The sequence below is a fragment of the Marmota monax genome, unplaced genomic scaffold (assembly GCF_021218885.2).
Source record: "Marmota monax isolate L192 unplaced genomic scaffold, Marmota_monax_Labrador192_F-V1.1 WCK01_AAM20220418_F8-fsc00057, whole genome shotgun sequence".
Taxonomy (NCBI): domain Eukaryota; kingdom Metazoa; phylum Chordata; class Mammalia; order Rodentia; family Sciuridae; genus Marmota; species Marmota monax.
Window position 1 is genome coordinate 7,793,240 of NW_026693933.1, and position 19,544 is coordinate 7,812,783.

General features: G+C 43.2%; 1 protein-coding gene across 2 annotated transcripts in view; it reads right to left on the bottom strand.

Moving 5' to 3' along the window:
- The window catches only part of Cdca7l (cell division cycle associated 7 like), a 44,171-nt gene that overhangs the window by 2,202 nt on the left and 22,425 nt on the right, over positions 1–19,544 (bottom strand). The window contains exons 2-8 of one of the 2 annotated variants that reach the window (XM_046463521.2): positions 12,960–13,100; positions 8,601–8,735; positions 4,838–5,212; positions 2,554–2,625; positions 2,270–2,440; positions 1,467–1,592; positions 503–652 (exon numbers count right to left, since the gene is read on the bottom strand). In XM_046463521.2, coding sequence (XP_046319477.1) covers positions 503–652; positions 1,467–1,592; positions 2,270–2,440; positions 2,554–2,625; positions 4,838–5,212; positions 8,601–8,735; positions 12,960–13,100 — 1,170 coding nt within the window. Of the gene's footprint in view, positions 1–502; positions 653–1,466; positions 1,593–2,269; positions 2,441–2,553; positions 2,626–4,837; positions 5,213–8,600; positions 8,739–12,959; positions 13,101–19,544 lie in introns of both variants that reach the window. The other variant, XM_046463520.2, reaches the window with a different exon arrangement.

Below are 19,544 nucleotides of genomic sequence, written 5' to 3' on the forward strand. Positions count from 1 at the left end.
AAATCACTTAACTTGAATAGTCTAATAAACTGGGCACACTCTATATACACCTTTCAAGTCACAAGATGAAGGTTAAGAACACAGACCAAGACTACTTAGGTCCAAGCATTACCTCATTTCACAAAGGGAACAAAGCATAGGCAGGTTTACCCACTTCATAAAAGAAAACAATAACAACTGAAAGAAAAATAACAGTGCTAGGCACACAGGAAACATTGTACTATAACACACACAGCCCCGGGCCTGCAAAAAAAAATCAAAGATCTCTGTTGGAGGAGAGGCACAGGGTTAACTTGTATGAAAACAACTCTGACATTAAAAAAACCTGACAAAAACTCTTCTTCTCCATTGGCCTGCTCATTCTCTTTCCAGAAGAAAATGCTATTTTTCATCTCCCTCAGTCTTAAAATGTAGGAGGAAAGTAGAAAGGGCTCTTCCAGGTCCCCCACCTTGGGCTCATTTCCCTTCCCCAAAGCGACTTAAAAGCAAACACACTTCCTACCGGGTCTAGCAATGCCGATCTCACGTCCTCCCCATAGCGATTCCGCAGGCATGGACCACAGAACTGTCCCCGTACCCCACCACAGCTCTGGTTCCGACACACTGTCTTGGTGTCAATGGTCTTCTGCCGACACTGATGGCACGTGTTACCCTGGGGAGGGGTGAGGGTGAGAATGAGCACAGGGAGCAAGAGCTAGGGCCATGAGAAGAGATGCCAGTACTGCCCCTCTCCCACGGTCCCTAGGACAAACCCTGGAGGTTTCCACCAGATAGTGGGCACTTTGGTTCACAGAGCAGATGAGACTGAGCAGGGACCCCCCCAGAAAGAATGAAACAGTGGACAGGAGCAGAGACCAGAGGCAAGCTTGAGGCAACAGGTTCAGTGGTGACAGGCCCCAAGCAGCAACAATTTGGCTGAAGCCCTGAATACCTACAGGGTAAAATCTCCTAATTTTAAAATGTTGGCAATTCAATAAAAAACATTTAAATACTACCTTAAATTACTTATCCAAAAAAGAAAATGAGAAATAACAAAGCCCCTCTTTAAATCACCATATAGAAAAAAAATTCAATTTCCTCCCAAAGTTTTCTATGACTATATTATCCCCCATAACACTATCTTTTTCAATATTTAAGATACACTACTATGTAAGTAATAAAAATGTTAACAATTACACGTAAATATGATTTTATGCTTTTCTAAACTATTATCGCTGCCTCCCCCCAGATTATAAGCATGCCTCAGTGACCCACCTCTCCTGATGAGGGTCACTGCACTAAGTCGTCTTTCTTTTCCAATGATGGCTGACCAAGACCCTACAATTTAGAGCCAGGTTCTGAGCCCACAAGGAGATGGCACAAGGGTACGAGTCCCGATACAGTTTAAAAACAACGTAGGAGTTTAAATACCAATGCCCTGGACTCTCAATCACAGTCATACAAATTATTCATAAAATATAATTTACCAAAACTTTATCATAGATTTTATCTCGCACAGTTATGGCAACATTGTCCAAGTCCTGTTCAGTAATATCCTCCACTGGTCGAAAAGAAGATATACGGCGACGTCGTCTATGCCCCTGGGATTTCCCCTGCAAAAGGACAGAAATTGGAATAAGATATGTTAAGCCATTTCAAACAGATTAAGAATCTTAAATTAACATTGATCATGTCCCTTCTCTATTTCCTGGGAACCCTGTCGTCCATGTAGTTATTCACTGGGCTTCTCCCTATACCAAGCTTCCTTCTTGACAAGACAATACAGCAATAAACAAGAATTTGGGCTTTTGAGTTCAATTTTCTGCTGAAAATTTTGTGGAGACAGGGAAATGAACCTCATTAAACAGTTAAACCCACAAAGTAGAAGGCTCTAAAGTTCCACCCTCCAGACCAAAGCCACTCACAAGGAACCATCCCTGTACTTTCCCACACACAAAAGCACAAGGCTAGCTGGAGCTGTTCACAGGCTTTTACTGCTTCTGCTAGATATCAAGTTCAACCCACTTCATGAGCGGTAACCAATGAGCTGCTTCCCAGCTCAGTTTGGATAAAGGACTGTCAATGCAACCTATAGTTTAAAGCAGGGGCCTTCTCAAACTGTAGTCCCAGGGGCATAAGCATCACCAGGGAACTTGGAAATTAAAGGTCTTAGCTGCTGCAGACCTCCTGAGCCAGAAACTACCTGTAAACAGGCCTGGTTTAACAAGATGCATCACGTTTGAGGACCAATGGCTTACACAATAATTCAGTTATTACAGTCAGAAAATACCCCACTAGTTGTCTTCCTTCTTCTGATTGTATAAAACTCTTCAGCAAATTTGGTGGCAGAGATGGTAAAGTTTTCTAGAGCAAACTTCTCTGGGGGCCGCGCACTTCGGGTTGGGTTTGTGCGCCGGATGATCTGTCCCTCTGAGAAGGCCCGACGCACTGTTTTCTTCTTCTGAAACCAAAAACACAGACATGCACTTGAGTGCTCTCTTGAATAAAAGCCACTAGGCAACCAATTACTAAAAATCAGCAATGGTGAGAATAATTTTAAGGAGTTTCACTTACCGAAGCTGAGGCTGGCGTTCGTACTGGGAATAAACCTGGCATTGAGTTCAATTCTGCCAATAACTGAGCGAGCTGAAGAACAGAAGAAAGCATCTTACATAAATCATTACTGCCAGAATGTTATGGTTTAGAATATGGAGTGTCCCCCAACAGCTCAGCAATCCTTGAACTGATGAGACTATGGGGACTCTTGGAGATGGACTAAATGTATTGTGAGATGATCATGAGCTTTTGGGGAGCAAGGGCTAAATGTTATGGATGGACATGAGGTGTCCCCAAAAAAACATGTGAGAAGGTTTAGAGGAAAAATGACTGGGTCATGAAAGCCTTAACTCCAATTAGTCCATTAGTCACCTGACGGGATTAACTGAGTGGTAACTGAAGGCAGGTGGGGCATTGGAGCCAGGGCTCTGGGGTATATATTTGTATCTGGCAAGTGGAGTCTGTGTGTGTGTGTTTGTGTGTGTGTGTCTGTCTGTCTGTCTCTCTCTCTCAAGGAATACAGCCCATTGTCTATGCTTTGAGACCTCTGAAACTGGGAGTACGTAAATTTCCTTCTCTACACTTATGCTGGTCAGGTATTTTAGTTAGAACAGCAAAAAAGCTGACTAAAACACAGGTCTGTGTCATCCTACACCTCTAGCAAGCCTTTGATTTTGCTACTAAATAGCTTATACAAGCCTCAACAATCACATCACATCACCTCACGTGTCGAGATTTTATCTCCAGAGATGAGAAGCTGACAACACCATTCATCCGCATCAACACAAGGATAGGACACAATGACAACAGTCCTGGAACGTCCAGAGCCTCAGGCACAAGGTTCCTGCCAGTAATTAGCTGTGCAAAACTGGGACAAATCATTTTGCATGCCTGAATCTCTCTCAGTTCCAACATGACCAAAACCCAACTGGCTCAACTAGGTGATTCTAAGAGAGCCCCCCAAATCTGATACTTTTAGGTAAGTTTCTTGGCAACAGAAACAATTTCTGAAGACTTCTCCAAATGAACATCGACTAATACCAAGCAACACGTACTAATATGCCAATCAGAGAATTCAAATAGAATTTAGTTTTAGACTTGGTACCACTATAAAATCATATAGAACATAGTTCTTACTGAAGATGCAGATGACACTGAATTAAAAATTTCCATTAGTCAAAGCCAAATGTGCTTTAGAATACAAATCGCCCCTAAGCAGGGTTTTAATTTTTTGAAGTAATGTATTGGACATGATTACATTAATATTTCCCCTTTTAAAAAAAAAAAAAAGGACAGAGAGCCGGGCACAGTGGCACATGCCTGTAATCCCAGTGGCTCAGGAAGCTGAGGCAGGAGGAGCATGAGTTCAAAGCCAGCCTCAGCAAAAGCAAGTGCTAAGCAACTCAGTGAGACACTGTCTCTAAATAAAATACAAAATAGGGCTGGGGATGTGGCTCATTGATTGAATGCCTCTAAGTTCAATCCCTAGTACCACCCACCCCCAAAAAAAGGATAGAGGAAAAAATATTCCAAAATAAGTGATTAAGTGGTAAGATTATTTCTTAAAATTCTGTCAATACAAGGGCTGGGGTTGTGGCTTAGCAATACAATGCTCACCTAGAATGTGTGAGCACTGGGTTCGAGCCTTAGCATCAATTAAATAAATAAATAAAGGTATTGTGTCCAACTACAACTAAAAAAATATTTTAAAAATTTTGTCAAAATTATAGAACAATGATTTTCAACAATGATCAGATTAAGTTATTAACCCCATTTAGAAAAAATAAATGCACATCAGGAATTTCACCTTGTTCTACTAACTATTCTAATAAAGACATTTAAAAGTGAATTTAGACCCTGAGATTGTTCTAATCTCTAGACCTTTTCCCATTCCTTCAGAGATGTCTCCCAGGGGGGCAGTTTCCAGGCAGAAGCTGCCTGCCTGTCCTGCCCACAACTCTTACACACTCAGTGACAGCTTCTTTGCTTCTTTCTGCAGTTGCTTGGCCCTTCTCCTCCCCAGCACTCCTGATTTAGAACTCAACCTGACAATCAGGAAGCTTATAGGGTTCCCTGTAGGGCCTATAAATGGTCCCAGGGGTCTCTTTCTGTTCCGAAACCAGAGCTGATCATGTAATAACAACTCTGGGTTCAGGAAAAGAAAATAGATATACACTCCTCAGAGTACACCCCCCTGACAGAAGCCAAGGTGGCTGGAGCTGAAGGGGCAGAGTCACCTGTGAGCCTTAGCACCTGCCATCAGAGCCCAGCCTACTCCTGGCACCTCCTGTGGAAGTCTCACCATGGCCTTGTTCTCCTTGATGTTCATGGTCCTCTTCAGCAGAGCATCCGAGCTCTCCTGGTTCTCGTCCCTGGAGTCATCCTCAGACTCAGAGGCAGAATCTTCCGTTTCCTTTGCCTGTTTACAGCTTTTATTTCTTACAAGATTTTTTTTACTATCCTGTAAATGTGAGCTAGAAAACAACAGCTCGGAAGAACTATTTTTATCTGATGTTTTTGCCAATTTCTTGGTTGGGAACTGCAAGGCTACTCGTAGGCCAATACTGCTTTTCCGAGACCTGCCTCTTCTAGGTGTAGCCTTTTCTTCCTCTTCATCTTCTTCTTTCTCACTCACCAAGGATGCTTTGCCATCATCACTTGAATCTGACTCCACGAGCTAATAAAAGAACAAAGACACTATAACCCTATACTGAGCCATGAGTTATAATCTACTCTATCAAAAAACAAACAAAAAACTCTACTCATTTAAAACCACCCAGACATTATTTTAGAAAGAAAAGCAATGAAAAGCTTCCCCTTCCTATTGTTAGATCACTCTGAACTCTTCACTTAAAGCATACATGAAGTTTGTCGGGGAAATAAACTCAAAGCATAAGTAATCTCCTACTGAACCCTGCACAGGTCATGCCCACCCACATGCTGAGTTCCATCAGTCAGGCTGAAAGCAAAACACTGACATGAGCAACCAAGGAGCGCATCAGGAAGTCAAGTAAAATGAGACTATGGGGTGTGCATGACCAGAGTTATTTTCAGATAAAAATGGCATGCAGAGGGGAAAAGTACTCATCTGCTCTAAATAGCAGGAACTGGACTCAAGAGTGGAGGAAAAGGAAAGCAGAATTCACCCTGGTGAAGTGACCAAGGAGCAGGCAGAGGACCTGCCAATGGTGGTGGTGGTGGTGGGGGGGGGGGGTCCGGTTGTCATCCTCAGGGCAGACAGGGCTCTCCATCAAGGGAGCTCCCTCTCCTCCCTAGAAACTTCAGAACCACAGGGTGACATCAAGTCTGACACCTCTACAGGCTTATGCACAGCTCTTGTTCAGTGGGCTCCAGAAAACTCTCACCCCAAATTTTCAAACCCCATGAAGTATAGGTCCTCAGTGTTACAAGCTCACTTGGTCTTGCAAGTGAGAGGCGGTAACATCACAGGTGATAGTTGGGAGACCTCCGAGATGTAATAGGGACTCTGAGCAATGGTGGAGGGGGTTAAATACTAGAGACCAAGGACATCACTTAGGCATCCTTTCTGGGCCACACGTGATAAAACAGCCTGGGAATGGCTGGCAGTGAATGCTGAAGATAGGCCACCATGAACAAAGAGGCAACAGGATGGACCAGGACCCAATCCAGTGACTCTGCCTCCTCCCAGGGACTCTTAAAATTCTAGGTGGACTCAAGATAGAAATGAGAAAGGAAGAAAAAATATGCAGAAAACTTCCAACTCTAGTGTACCCATCCACACATCCACACCACGCCAGTAGAGAACTAAGATTGCACCATGTTGACTGATCTATTTTTTATTTTATTAAGTATCCTAAACTTTCCATGCTAATAGCTTGAGAATTCAGGGAGAACTTGGGACCTGCTCTATTTCTCTCACACTCATCATCTGCTCTGCCTCTCTTGACTAAGGATGTGGAGAAACACAATAGAGAACCAGGTGAGGAAAGCGCACAGTCAACACAAGCACAGAAACAGGCCCAAGGACTAGAGCAAAGGTCGGCACCATGGCTGTGATTGTTCTGCACCTGGCCTGCAGACCACTAGAAACCGAGACTGTGGCAGGACCTATCAGAAGGGACAGTCTGGCCAGTTCTCATGAGCACAGGCAGGAGGCTGGGCTGGGAGGCTGGATCCCCCCAAAGGTTCACATGTGAAGGCTTGGTCCCCAGGGTGAGAACACTGGGAGGTCATGGAGCCTTTAGAAGGTGCTTAGTGAGAGGTCTTTAGATCATGGGGGAGGAGACCGTGCTGGTAAAGGACCCAAGTCTCTTCCTGGCTCTTTTGGCTTCCCGACCATGAGGTAAGTATTTTTGCTCTAACATGCATTCCCACTGTGATGTGATTCTTTACCAAAGGCTCAAGGTCACAGGACTAACCAATCATGGGCTGGAAACCTCAAAATCGTGAATCAAAACAACCCATTTCTCCGTATACATTGATTATCCCAGGTATTTTGTCATAGCAAAAAAAAAAACTAATAACATCGAAATTTCTCACCAAAATTTGAAAATAAAATTTGCAGGTAGACCTTATGAGTTATAATCTACTCTACATGATACTCCCAACTAATACCCGAAATGTGTATAGTCTAAGTGGGGAAAAGACTTGGGATAATCCACTTTTCCTCACTATAAGAAATACAAATTCTTCAACTGACTAGACATCACTTAGCTCAAGAACAGAAGATACCCATTAAGGTTTGCGAGAATTGTAGTGTCTTACTGGCAAGAAACTGGGGACCTGCTAGCCAAAACCCACAAACTGACACACAGCCAGCTTCTGTAAAGAAAGCCAGAGGAGAGCTGGGCCTCCAGGTTGGCTCTGTGTTGCTATTCACAGGAAAAAGCCACCACCTAACGAGGCCGCCTACCATCAGGGCGTTTCATGGCCTCAGCTCTCCCCATGGACGGTGAGGGACAAAGCCAACCTGGCAGTCACAGCTTATTTATACTTCCACACTGGTTCTGTGCCAAAAGTTGTTCTTTAGGACCCACCAAAGGAATAGGCTTAAACTATCTTCACCTTGATCACAAAGGAGGAAATGTTTGTTTACTTTCTGGATTAACCTATGTTGTTTTTCAGTTGATAGAAAACATTTTTGCACTTAAAAAAAAAAATCCATACAATTGTCATGTTTTTAATGTGTCAGTTAATAACATAAATTCAACTTGAGTTGTTTTTAAAAAATGGAAGGGTAAATAAATGTAATGTATTTTTGGATTGGAACTCAAGATATAGAAAGAGGACTTTACCAGAAAAACTGGTAAAATTTCAATAAAGTCTAGAATTTACTTAATAACACATTAATTTCTCAGTTTTGACAACTATATCATGATTATATATAGGGAAACTAGGTCAAATACATATAGGGACTCTCTGTACTATCTTTTAAATTTTATAAATGAAATTATTCCCAAATAAAAATACTTACAGAAAAAAAAGTCCAAAGGTTGGGTTTCAATGTTATCTTAGAATTCAAACATTACTTGGCAGAAAACTAAACACAATATGCAGAGTAAAAGGAAGAAATTTTAAAGGTGAAGGGCTGAGAGATTTCCCCAGGAGTCCAGGAGGAACAAGGATCACCTTTAAGGTTCAAAACCATGCTGGATTCCTGAAATCAACATGCACAGGGAAATCCCAATCTACACCACGGCTGCATTTCAAATCTAAGAATGTCACTTCACATACAACCAGAAAGGGCTGGAAGGAAACTGTTACCCAACACAGACTGAAAAGATAAAAGCAGCTCAAAAAATCTGAGATAAACTGGTAAGGATAATAAAGGATACCTGGGACACATCCCCAGAATCCCAAGGGGAAGACAAACGGATTTTTCTAAGAAAGGAACAGACCAGTGGACAGGAGATTAGCCTTACAGCAGCAATTCTTGTATTATGTTAATTGACTTATGAGACAAATATAAGAAGAAAATGAAATCTCTTCATTTGCGAAGTGACTACTTACAAATTTAAAGCTATAATTCAGAAACAGGACTAAAACTTTTACTGCCCACAATCCTTTGTGTTGATAATCATTACCATTACTTCTGGGTTACTGTTTACGTTCAGATCATTCTGCGTAAATCCTTCGAAGTCTTCATTCTCTGAGTCAGTGTCCTCTATAAAAATTCTCCTTAGCTCTTCTGTGAAGTATTTGGAATGGAAACGAACATCCTGCTAAATTAAAAACACATACATCAGAGAGACAGGAAGCACAATAGATGTGTGATGGGGGCGGGGAGGACAGGGAATCATTGGTTGGAGGGATGTGAGTCTTTGCTGGAGATGGATGGCGGTGACAGCCACCCAACACAGTGAAGGTACTTAATGTTACTGAACTGTGCGCTTAAAATGGTTAAGATGGCACATTTTATATAATAACAATTTTCCACCCCCACACGCATGTGCACACACACATTTTCTAAGGCTTACAGAAATAAAGACCTACAAATTAGGCAATTTCAAAAAATCAGAATGGTTGTTGCCTTAGTCACTTCTGGCATGACTGGTGAGTACTGTTAGAATTCAGCTTCTCCTGCCAAAGCTGGCAACCAGAAATGTCTGCTTTCACACAGAACTGCAAACACAGGGACAGGAGAGACGAGGAGAAAACCTGGCTTCCTCCCACATGCCATTTTTCCCTAAAAGCCATCCAGAGCCGGGGTCCCCTCCAAGTGGGTGAGCCTGGCTCCCTTTCACAGCAAGTTTCTCTGTAGGAAAGAACTGAGGACCCTCACACCCCTCCACCCACTGCCACAGGGGCTGGACTTGCTCCATTACCAATGACTTTGGGGGACTGGAGGAAAGCCACAATCCTCCTCACCCCCCAGAGGTGGGGTGAGCAACCACCGTGGTAGCAAGTTAAGCAGAGGGAAAGACTGATTGTCTTGACTGGTTCTTAAAACACAAAGATGTTTTCCAATAGTGAATTTTCCTCCTTCTGAAATACCATAAAGAAGGGACCAGCTCTTAAGAAAGTGGGTTCGAAAGAATGAAATAAAAAAGAAAGAACTACAGGCTCAAAGGGAGACCCCCAAGGGCAGCCATCTGCAAGCCTGCAATATTCCATCAGGGTGAGTCTGGGTCCCCAGTTTCCTGATGCCTCATCCTCCCATCCCCAACATATCCACAACCCCTCACAACACCCCATTTGATTGAGACTCTTTAGCTCCCCCGCCTTTCCCTGACTTTAATTATATCCTTCTTCAAGCTCTGATATCTTTGGGGGAAAAAATAGATATAATAGATGAGTGGAAAAACTTATAGGGGGGATAGAAAAGAAATGCCTACATCCAGCATTCTGTCAGCTTAAAAATGTCTCCTATGAATTATTATGGATAATTGGAGTGAGTTTGCTCAGAGCTAAATTACTTTCTTCCTTTGATGATAGCTGTGGTGCAGCTGCTTGAAAAACAAATACACACACAAAAGGGAAGTTTCTTTAAAGTGAAATTCAAATTGTGTTCAAGAGAGACCAGAGTAGGCTATACATGTAGTGCACAAGTTCAAGCAGCTTCCCTTGGCTGGTTAAATGTATCTCAAGTGTGTGGGGTGTAGCAAGCCTCGGATCAGGGCTTCTCATTAAGAAAGAATGAGTAGAACACAGCTGGCTACTGAGGAAACCCATCATGCACCTGAGGGCTAGAGACATCTGGCTCACAGAGCCCCGAGCCAGCCCCTGCAGGCTGTTTCAGGGAAATGGGGTCCGTGTGTAAATTTCATTAAATATCCAAAGTTCCTACCCAGAGCCTGCAGGGAACAGGTCAGGGCTGGTAGCAGTGAGTTCCAACCTGCGCTCCCTCTAGCTTTTCCTATCCTTTGTGCAGGACTTGCAGGGCAGTGGACAGCCTGGGAGAAATCCCACCTTTGGTGGTCAGTCCTGATGGAGAAAAACTTAGCCATGGTCCTAAATTGAGGCCTAAGCTTTTATTTTGCTAACTCCAAAGGGTGTGAAAATGGTTTTTTACGTGGGTCTGTTTGGAGCTCATCTCCACTCCACACAGCCTCTCTGCTTTCCATCTCTCACAGCCCCCTGCTCTCCGGAACCTGTTCAGTACGCTTCAAAAGCAATACTCGGGCACCTCCATTCACCATGATCAAGATGGTAAGCAAGTAGCAGACTGGAAGGAGTTACACAGGCAGCTACATCTTTTATTTTGAAGCCCATGTGACATGAAAACAGACTAGAGAGCAACGGCCTACTGAACCAGTCAGATGGGCAACCATTTCCAGTACCCAGAATACCCAGGGGCCCTCATTCTGTATCATCAGTTGGGGTGCTGGATGCTTAAACAAGAACAAAGGGACAACACAAGAACAAAAGGTCAGAGCCAGGGAAGATAGAAAGCACCCTCCCAGTAGGAGGTCTCCTCCTTCCAGGAGCTTATAATCTACAGCAGAGCCAAACAGGTCAAGTAACCATGGTGAATGTGCCAGTGGAGACACACACAACGTGGCAACATCAGGAAGAAAGTCCAGAGAGACCTCATGGAAGGAGCAGCATTCGAGCTGGACCAGAGCCAGGATCAGAGGAAGGATGAAGAGAGGAGTCAGTGGGAACAAAGGGCAATCAACCCAGTTTCTGAGCCGTGTATCCCAGCAGGTGGAAGAGCACCAGGGCAGTTAAGAGACTGTGAAGTTGTGGCCCTGTATCAGGAACATCACAGCTCGTTGCTTCCCAGGAGTGGATCCTTGAGCAAGGGACAGTGACAGCACCTACAACTGCCCAGTGAAGCTTTAGAGTCAATGCAGTAGTAAGAAACCACATGGCACACTGTCACAGGCCAACCTGTGAGACCTGGCTGGGGTCAGACCAGGGGTCCAGGAAGGAGAGAAGTGACTGTGTAAGTACCAGTCACCACAGCAGAAGCAGCTCCTGTGTTTCTCAATGCCCAGGGTGTGCCAGGCTCTGCACTAGGCACTTCACACGTGTCCTGTGCTGCTCAGAACACCCCTTAAGGTGAATCCAACAGGCTCTGCTCTCCCTCACTACCTGACCATTCTCAGAGAGAGACTAGAGAGGAGATGAGACCATAGCTCAGTCCATAAGGGATCCCAGTAGGGTCACTGGGGTAGGGGCCATGAGGGCTAGCACAGCTACAGAGGGAAGAGAAGGGAAGGGACGATATGAGAACACGGCAGAAGTTTCTAAATTAACTCCTGGATGGGAGCAGGTGGGGAGGGGCGAGGGGGGAAGGGTGTCAAGAACAACAGATGCAGATAAAGATGGGCAAATGGGGAAGCCAGACAGACAAGCAGAGGAGGGAAAATTTTGAGTTTCAGCTGTCCCTTGAACAACCAAGAGCAGTCCAACTGGCTGTCCACCTGGGGCTGGAGAGAGAAGCCACACTGCATTTGAAGAACATGGTGACAGTTGCAAGTAGGACTGCCCGTTGCTAGGATCAAGAGGGGTGAAAAGGTCTGAGGACAAATTCTTAGAGAACCCACGTTTAGGGACAAAGAAGAAATGACAACAAAAAGCGAATGGTATAACAGATGAAGAGACCCAGGAGTGGAAGGAGGCAGCTGGAGGGATCAAATGTTATAGTGACATCAAATAAGACAAGGATCACAGTGACCAGAAAGGCCCGTTGACCCCAGACAGCACAGCTCCCACTGAGGCCAGAACACACACAGTCACCCAAGTCGGAAAGCAGACTCTCTTGCAGGTAGCACTGGCTACTTCCCTTCCTGGAGGTACCCAGCTGAAGCAAGGTGGGTTGAATTTACAGCCATTTAGAAGAAGCCACGGTGGAGGAGAAGGAAGAATTTTGTGTCATGACAAACTCAGAAGAAAATGCCACTGAAGGCTAGAGATTTTGATTGTCCATTCTGCTGTTAAGGCACAATATAAACCTCCAGGAATCTCACTCTCAGAGGACTGCAACTTGTGTTTGCTACAGAGCAAAGTAATTAAAGAAGGCATAAGACTCTCCCCAGCAGTTCCAGGCAGGAGGTGCTGATAGAATCTCGCTGCAGGACCAGAGTGAGGCAATTGTCTCATACTAACCACACATTCCACGCGCCTCGTTGCACTGGCAGGGCTGGCTGTCCCCTGCCAGCCACATGGGAGGACTCTGAATGCAGCCTCACCACAGGTAACAGCCCAGAGGTAGCAAAGGAAATGGATTTGCTCATGTGAGGTCCCTTTATTAAAAAAAAAAAAGTGTGTGTGCGTGTGCGTGGAGAGAGATAGGTAGAGTACATAGGAATAAAATACCAACATGTGAGCAAAGTGCTCCCACCAGTGTCTTGAGCATGAAAGGCACAGTCCTCTAAAATACAGCATTCATCTACTAACTCCTATCACCAAGCTCAGAACACTGGAATAAAAGAGCACCCAAACCAAGATCCCGGCTTCCAGAGGAACACACCTGCCCTGCCGACTAGAATCCCTACCTGCTTCCCAGGCTCCAGAGAGTCAAAACTATCACAGCTCTCCTCCGATGACAGAGTTTCCATGGGAACATCATCTCGGAAACCAACGAACTCTTCATCATCACTGGGGGCGTTAAAGATGTCAGCCACTTCTTTAGGGATCTGTTTTGGATTCAAAAAGAGAAGAAGGATAAAACGGAGACTGTTGTAATCATTTAGGCAAACTCTCTAAAGCAGAGCAGGAATTACCATCTCATGATTTCATCACGCTGCCACAGTTGCCCAGGAGACCCCAGGAACCCTGGGCAAAAGATGCTTAAGACAAGACCTTATAGCAAAAGGTGTTGGGGGAAGAGTAAAATTTTTTCCAATTCTAGATTCACACCCTATTTTACAGGAATATTAAGGATAAACCTAGATGAAAGAAGGAGGGAGGGAGGAAAAAATAGGCATCAGTTTCTGGAAACCAACCAATGACCTCTTTTTCCTCTGACAATGGATTTGTCCTTAAATATCATTCATGTAAAAAAAAAAAAAAAAACTCCATCGAGTGCCATTAAGCTCTTCTTTTCTTAAATATTTCTACCTATGGGGTTTTTATTTCTCTGTTGTTATGTGTTGACTCTGAGATATGAAAGTTCATATAATGAAACAAGTAGCTTTCCCCCTCTTTTACACTCAAAACTAATTTAAGCAGTCGTGGAATTAATTCCAAGAGAATTTAAATGCCATTAGGGGCAATTATTCCCAGAGAGAATGTTGTCAGCACATTTGATCTAACAAATATGTATTAGCTGGGAATTCATTTTTGTATATTACCAATTTTTTCTCTCAACCCTTAAAAAGTTCAAACAACAGAAAAGTGAAAAAAAAAAATCAGAAATCACCTGTAGATTCCTCACCTGGTAACACCATTTGTCTTCACCTTTGCTTTCTTTCTCTTTTAATAAACGTTAGGTTGAATTATAGGCATTTGCTGATATTTTCGCCCTCAGAAAACAGCAGTTTAATAGAAGCCAACCGAATCCATGTACACCCACCCAAGAAAGCAATTTATAGACATACTAATTTGCTATAAAATACTTCAATGTACATCTCTCCAGGATAAGAACATCCTCCTGGATAACCACAAAACCACAACCAAACCTAAAATGATTGACATTAATTCAGTAATATAATTTGCTATAATTATTTAATTTTAATGTCTGGCACTGTCCCCCCCAAAATTTTAAGACTTGTGTGTGTGTGTGTGTATGTGCATGGGGGTGGGGGAAATCCTCTCAAGCAAGGTTCATGTATACTATTTGTTTTATATGACTTTTTTGTTTTTCCCCAACACTGACCCTTTTTGGATAACCTAGGACAACTGCCTGGGGGACTGGCATGCATCCTGAGCTTCTGTGACTGTTTCCTTAGATGAGATTCAGGTTAAATATTTTTGGCAAGGATTCTCCCGAAGTGAGGCATACTTCTCAGTGCAATCACATTGAGATGCACAAACTGTCAAGTTATCCTACTTAACTAGTATTTTTAAAAAGTGTAATCATAAGGGCTTCCAAATATATTTCAAAAGTCAGTGGAGTAACATAATGAACACACATGATGACTCCCCAGCAATCATCTACCCAGGGCTAATCTTGCTTCATATTCATCCCACCCAACTGCCCTCCTTCCAAATTATGCAATGAAGCCTACATGAAAACTTCAAATGAGAAGGGTTCAGAGGGCTCTGGATAGCTGAGCTCACGACTTACAGGAAGGTGAGCCAGGGCTCGTCCATGTGCAGGGAGGGTGGTGCTCCCCAACTACTCAGAAAGGGAGGCTCCCATGCTGCAGACCCTTCACCCCAAGTATCTCTTCATCCGGTTATTCCTTTGTGCCCTTTAAAATACCCAGTAATAAACCAGTTACCATAGAAGGTATTTCCCTGAGTCCTATGAAGAGCTCTAGCAAATCAAACCCAAGGACAGGGGTAGGGGAACCCCAACTGGTAGCCCAGTGGTCAGAAGTTGTGAAGGCCCACACTCTCAACTAACATTGGAAATGGGGGCTCAACCTGTGGGGTCTGGCTAATCTCCAGGTAAGAGAGTCGGAACTGAATTAAATTTAAGAACACAACTGCTGGCTGACCCGTGGGAAGAAATCCTCACTCATTTTGGGCTCACAGGTGATCTGTTTCTGGGGGTAACGGAGGAGAAACAGTTTGGTTATGGTCTATATATTCAGACATTGCTTCTAGGCTTTTTGATTGGACGAAATAAAGGTATTTTAAATGCCTTACACCACAATACACAGTGACACTTTGAACTCACATCAAGTGGAACAAGATTCTTCCTTGCCTCCCCTAATCCCACGTTAGTGTCACCTTTCCCTATGATGAAAACCCCCGACTTCCAATATTTCTAACGTACTTATCCATGAGCTCTATCCACAATATACTCAAAACAGTGTCCATCACACCATCAATGTGCCGCCATCAGTAAAGAATGAAGTTCAAGTTTTCTTTGCAGTGCTTTCTATCCCTGGAACACAGCATCCCTATCCTACTACAACCTTTTCTCAAGGTAACCAATCCTTGTCCCTGGAAATGCAAAGGTGCTTTCCAGGTACTTCCCATTTCATGGTGCAGTACATTAAGATATGCCCTCAAGGTTCAAGATCTAACAAAATCATTTTTACTGCTCCACTAAGACAGTCTCACGTGAAACTGACATTTTATTTTTACATTGAACGTATGACTAATGCAATGACTCCTAGCACAGTGTGCTGCTACCACCTTGACTCCTGCTAAAGGCCAGGAATTTTCTCCACCTTTGTTTTTGCACAATCATTGCAAATAAAAAAGAATAATAATATAAAGGAGTAAATAATGTCAGTATCATTAAGACAATAAATTACCCTCATGGGTCACTACAAGGTTCTCAGGGTCCCACAGAGCACCCTTTTACTGCATGCTAGCATAGACAATGTTGTATAGTCAAAACTAACTTATACTCTGAATTTGTGTGTGAGTGTGGGCGTGTGAGCGTGTGTGTGTGTGTGTGTGTGTGTGTGTTGAAATGACCTTACATTCAGTCAGGTTCAGTTGAGAAACTACTAATTCCTAATCTACTTATTTTCATCACGATTTTAATGCTTGTTTCAAAATTACTAGAAATTAATAATTCAAAGAAATTTAACATTTGGTTTTCAGAGAACATAAATCCAAAGACTGGATTCTACGAGTCCAATGATGTTGGAGTTAACACACGCACTTTTCCATCATCTCATAAAAACTTTTCACCAGGAAGTACAATGATGCAATGAGCAGTGCTTCCCACCCTTATCTTGTCAGACACCTTCTGTTGTTGTTTAGCTACCAGAACTCACGCTCCAAGAGAATCCTGTGTGACAGACACACAGACAACACCTACGAAAGTGTAAACATGCCGTACATAGTTCACCCAATACCAAGTTCTACCCCTGAAGTGGTACTGAGACAGGGATGGTATGTCCACGTCAGTCTCTCTTTTTTTGGAGGGGGTGTGGGGACAGGACACTCGACCACTGAGCCACATCCCCAGCCCTGTTTTGTATTTTGTTTAGAGACAGGGTCTCACTGAGTTGCATAGTGCCTCACAGTTTCTGAGGCTCGCTTTGAACTCCCCTGATCCTCCTGCCTCAGCCTCCTGAGCTGCTGGGACTACAGGAGTGTGCTCAGTCTCTTTTTGACCTCTCACCATTTTGTACAAAAAGCTCTGCTGGCTCAGCTTATTTTAACACAAATGACTACAAGAGGGGCACTCCATGAACAGATTTATTGGAAGAAAATCCACAGAGAACAGAAAGTCTCAGAGATAGGAACAACAAACGGCTTCCAGGGGCCAGTACATCAGCCCCAGCATCACCATGTAAAGCCCCTCACTGTGTGAGGCCCACATTCCTCAATCTTCCTCCTATATCTGCTTCAGAGGTGCCATCAGGGGGCTGTAATTGTTAAAAACAAAGGGGAAGAACACACGTTGCAAAATGCATTCTGGGGGTACAAAGGACTCTGATTTGCTGCCAAACTTAAAGTTTGAAGATTTAGCAAAAATCTCTATCAAATATCCCTAGGTACTTAATACAATGTTTAATTTAACAGACACAACAAAGGGGACAGGGTTTGTAAAACAGGAACCCAATAAAAAAGGGACACACTTCTAATGTCTGACCAGTTCAACAGGTCAATACATTGACCTCATGAGCTGTCATCCTCTTGGGCTGCGATCCACGGGGTAGCTGTGTGGTCCACACAGGGTGCAACTGACTTTTTTAAAGTATCTGCTCCATTTGTTAACATCAATCCTAACATTCACCAAAAAGAAAAGTAAAGCAAATAACTGAAAAGGCAACACATTTCCCACCAGTGGCTATTTATGTAAGTTGAATTCACATAGAATTAGGATGACCTCAATCTAGTCAGCAAACAAAATCCGGAAAACTCCCTTCTGAAAGCTCTGTCATGATTCATAAAAATCGCAGACACATTCATGCCATCCCTGACTCTCAAGGTGTGTGTTCACTCTATCCTTACTGGAATTAACCATGGGACTATCAGTAAAAGTCAAGTGGGGACCAGGAGTCATTTCCCTGTCAAGGGCAGAGGCGTGAGGATGGCATCCTTGAGCATCTGCACCAGGCCTGGCTGCATAGGCCATCAATAAATACTTGCTGAAAGCATTTAACCTGTATGACTTTGTAGTCTCTTACCTAGAAAAGGTGCATTTTCCTAGGAAAGGCACTGGGTCAAAAGGTACACTCTGTGACATTCCTATAAAAGAGGAATCAAGAATTTTCACCCAGAATGCTAGGACATTTACACACAACAGTGGTGGTCATAGCTCCTCTTCTGGAAAGGGCTGCAGATCTCACCTGTAGCCATATAAATTTCCCAAGAACTCATCTCTAGAACAGACACTGCTGCAATTCAGTGGGTTGGAGGGCCACCAGGCAAATGTAAAATGAGATGAGATGGTGCCCACCCATGAGGGAAGCCACTCCTGAACTCTAGCTAACCACTACCAGGCAGAAACAGGGGTCCAGTGTGCCTGACCTTCAATGTTCCCAGGAAAGCTAGGAATCTGAGTCTGGGTGGGAAGGACCAAATATCTCTGTGATGGATCTCAAACCTATTAAGAGAAAGCACAGAGCAGAATTATGGAATACCATAGAGCTGTCTAGAAATTCTAAAGTGCCAGAATTTCAACTAGTATTACTAGTACATCTACTACTAGTACCTGGCATTAACTTTTGTGGGCACCAAAGTGTTAAGACAATTAAGAAAAATGTTAAATTAAAAATTGCCTTGTTCAGCGCAGCATTATGCACAAAAGCCAAAAGCTATCCAATGATCCATCAATGGGAGAATAAGTAAGATATGCCATACACATGCTATGGAATATTATTCAGCCATAAAAAGGAAGGAAATTCTGACAGGTGCCACAATATGAATGAACCTTGAGGGGTTTTTGCTAACTGAAATAAGCCAGCCACAAAATGACAAATTCTGTATGACTCCACTCATGAGGTACCTAGTGAGGGTAATTCCTGGCAACAGAATATAGAAAGGTGTTGAATGGATACAGAATTTCAGTTGTACAAGATGGAAAAAGTACTAGAGCTCCTCACCCTCCTTCACACACCCATGTACACATACTGGATGGTACTGAGCCATACATTTTAAATGGCTGAGACAATAAAGGTCATGTTATTTTTATCGTATTTTTAAAAAATTCTACAATAAAAGAGATTTTAAAAGATAATTTAAAAATCAGGCGTGGTTCCCTCCTTAAAATAATCTTTTCTAAACGGACAGAACAATTATCACTGTGTCCCACTTCTAATGCTGCCTGCTGATTAGGGACGTGTGGTTGGAGAATCCAGCCTTCTCACCTAAGCCTCAGGTGTCCAGAGTCAGCTTTGAGCATGTGCATTACCACACCTCAACCCAGGTATCCTGACTTCAAAGTCCAAAAGCCACCTGAGAGTCTAGAGGGCAGAGCTGTTTGCAGAACCGTGTTTGGCTGAAACCCAGCATTGCTCCATCCCAAACAAGGTGTTGTAATAACAACCAATCCCCCAGTAGCTGGCTGCACCTTGCCAACTAGGTGCTTGTGTGGCAGCTCCTAAGAAAAAAACAAAGCAATGCGTTGGAGGTCTCCCTCTCACTTTGACCTCTGCCTCTGCCAGCCCAAGTCTTAATTAAAATTCAATAAAAAGCTGACAAACTATAAAAAGACGCCTCAAGCTGCCAGCTGGCTTTCCATCAAGTATTTACCTTTGAAAATAAATTAATGTGAAGCATCGCTAATTTAAAATTTTACACTGTAAAATTAAGCATAATTTTTTAATTAAAGCTTTTCCATATCTTAATGGTATCTAAATGTATCCTTCCTTCCCGGATTTAGAAAAAAAAACAAAAAACCCTCCAACCCTCTTAGCCAGGAGGAACATATTCATCACCCATCAATTTCTAAAGAAAAAAAAATAGTCAATTGATTCAAGGGCTGATGTGATAAAGCTTCAGGAAATTAAGCACACATATGTGTCACCTGGAAACAAGCTCCATTTTAAGCCTAAGTTAAA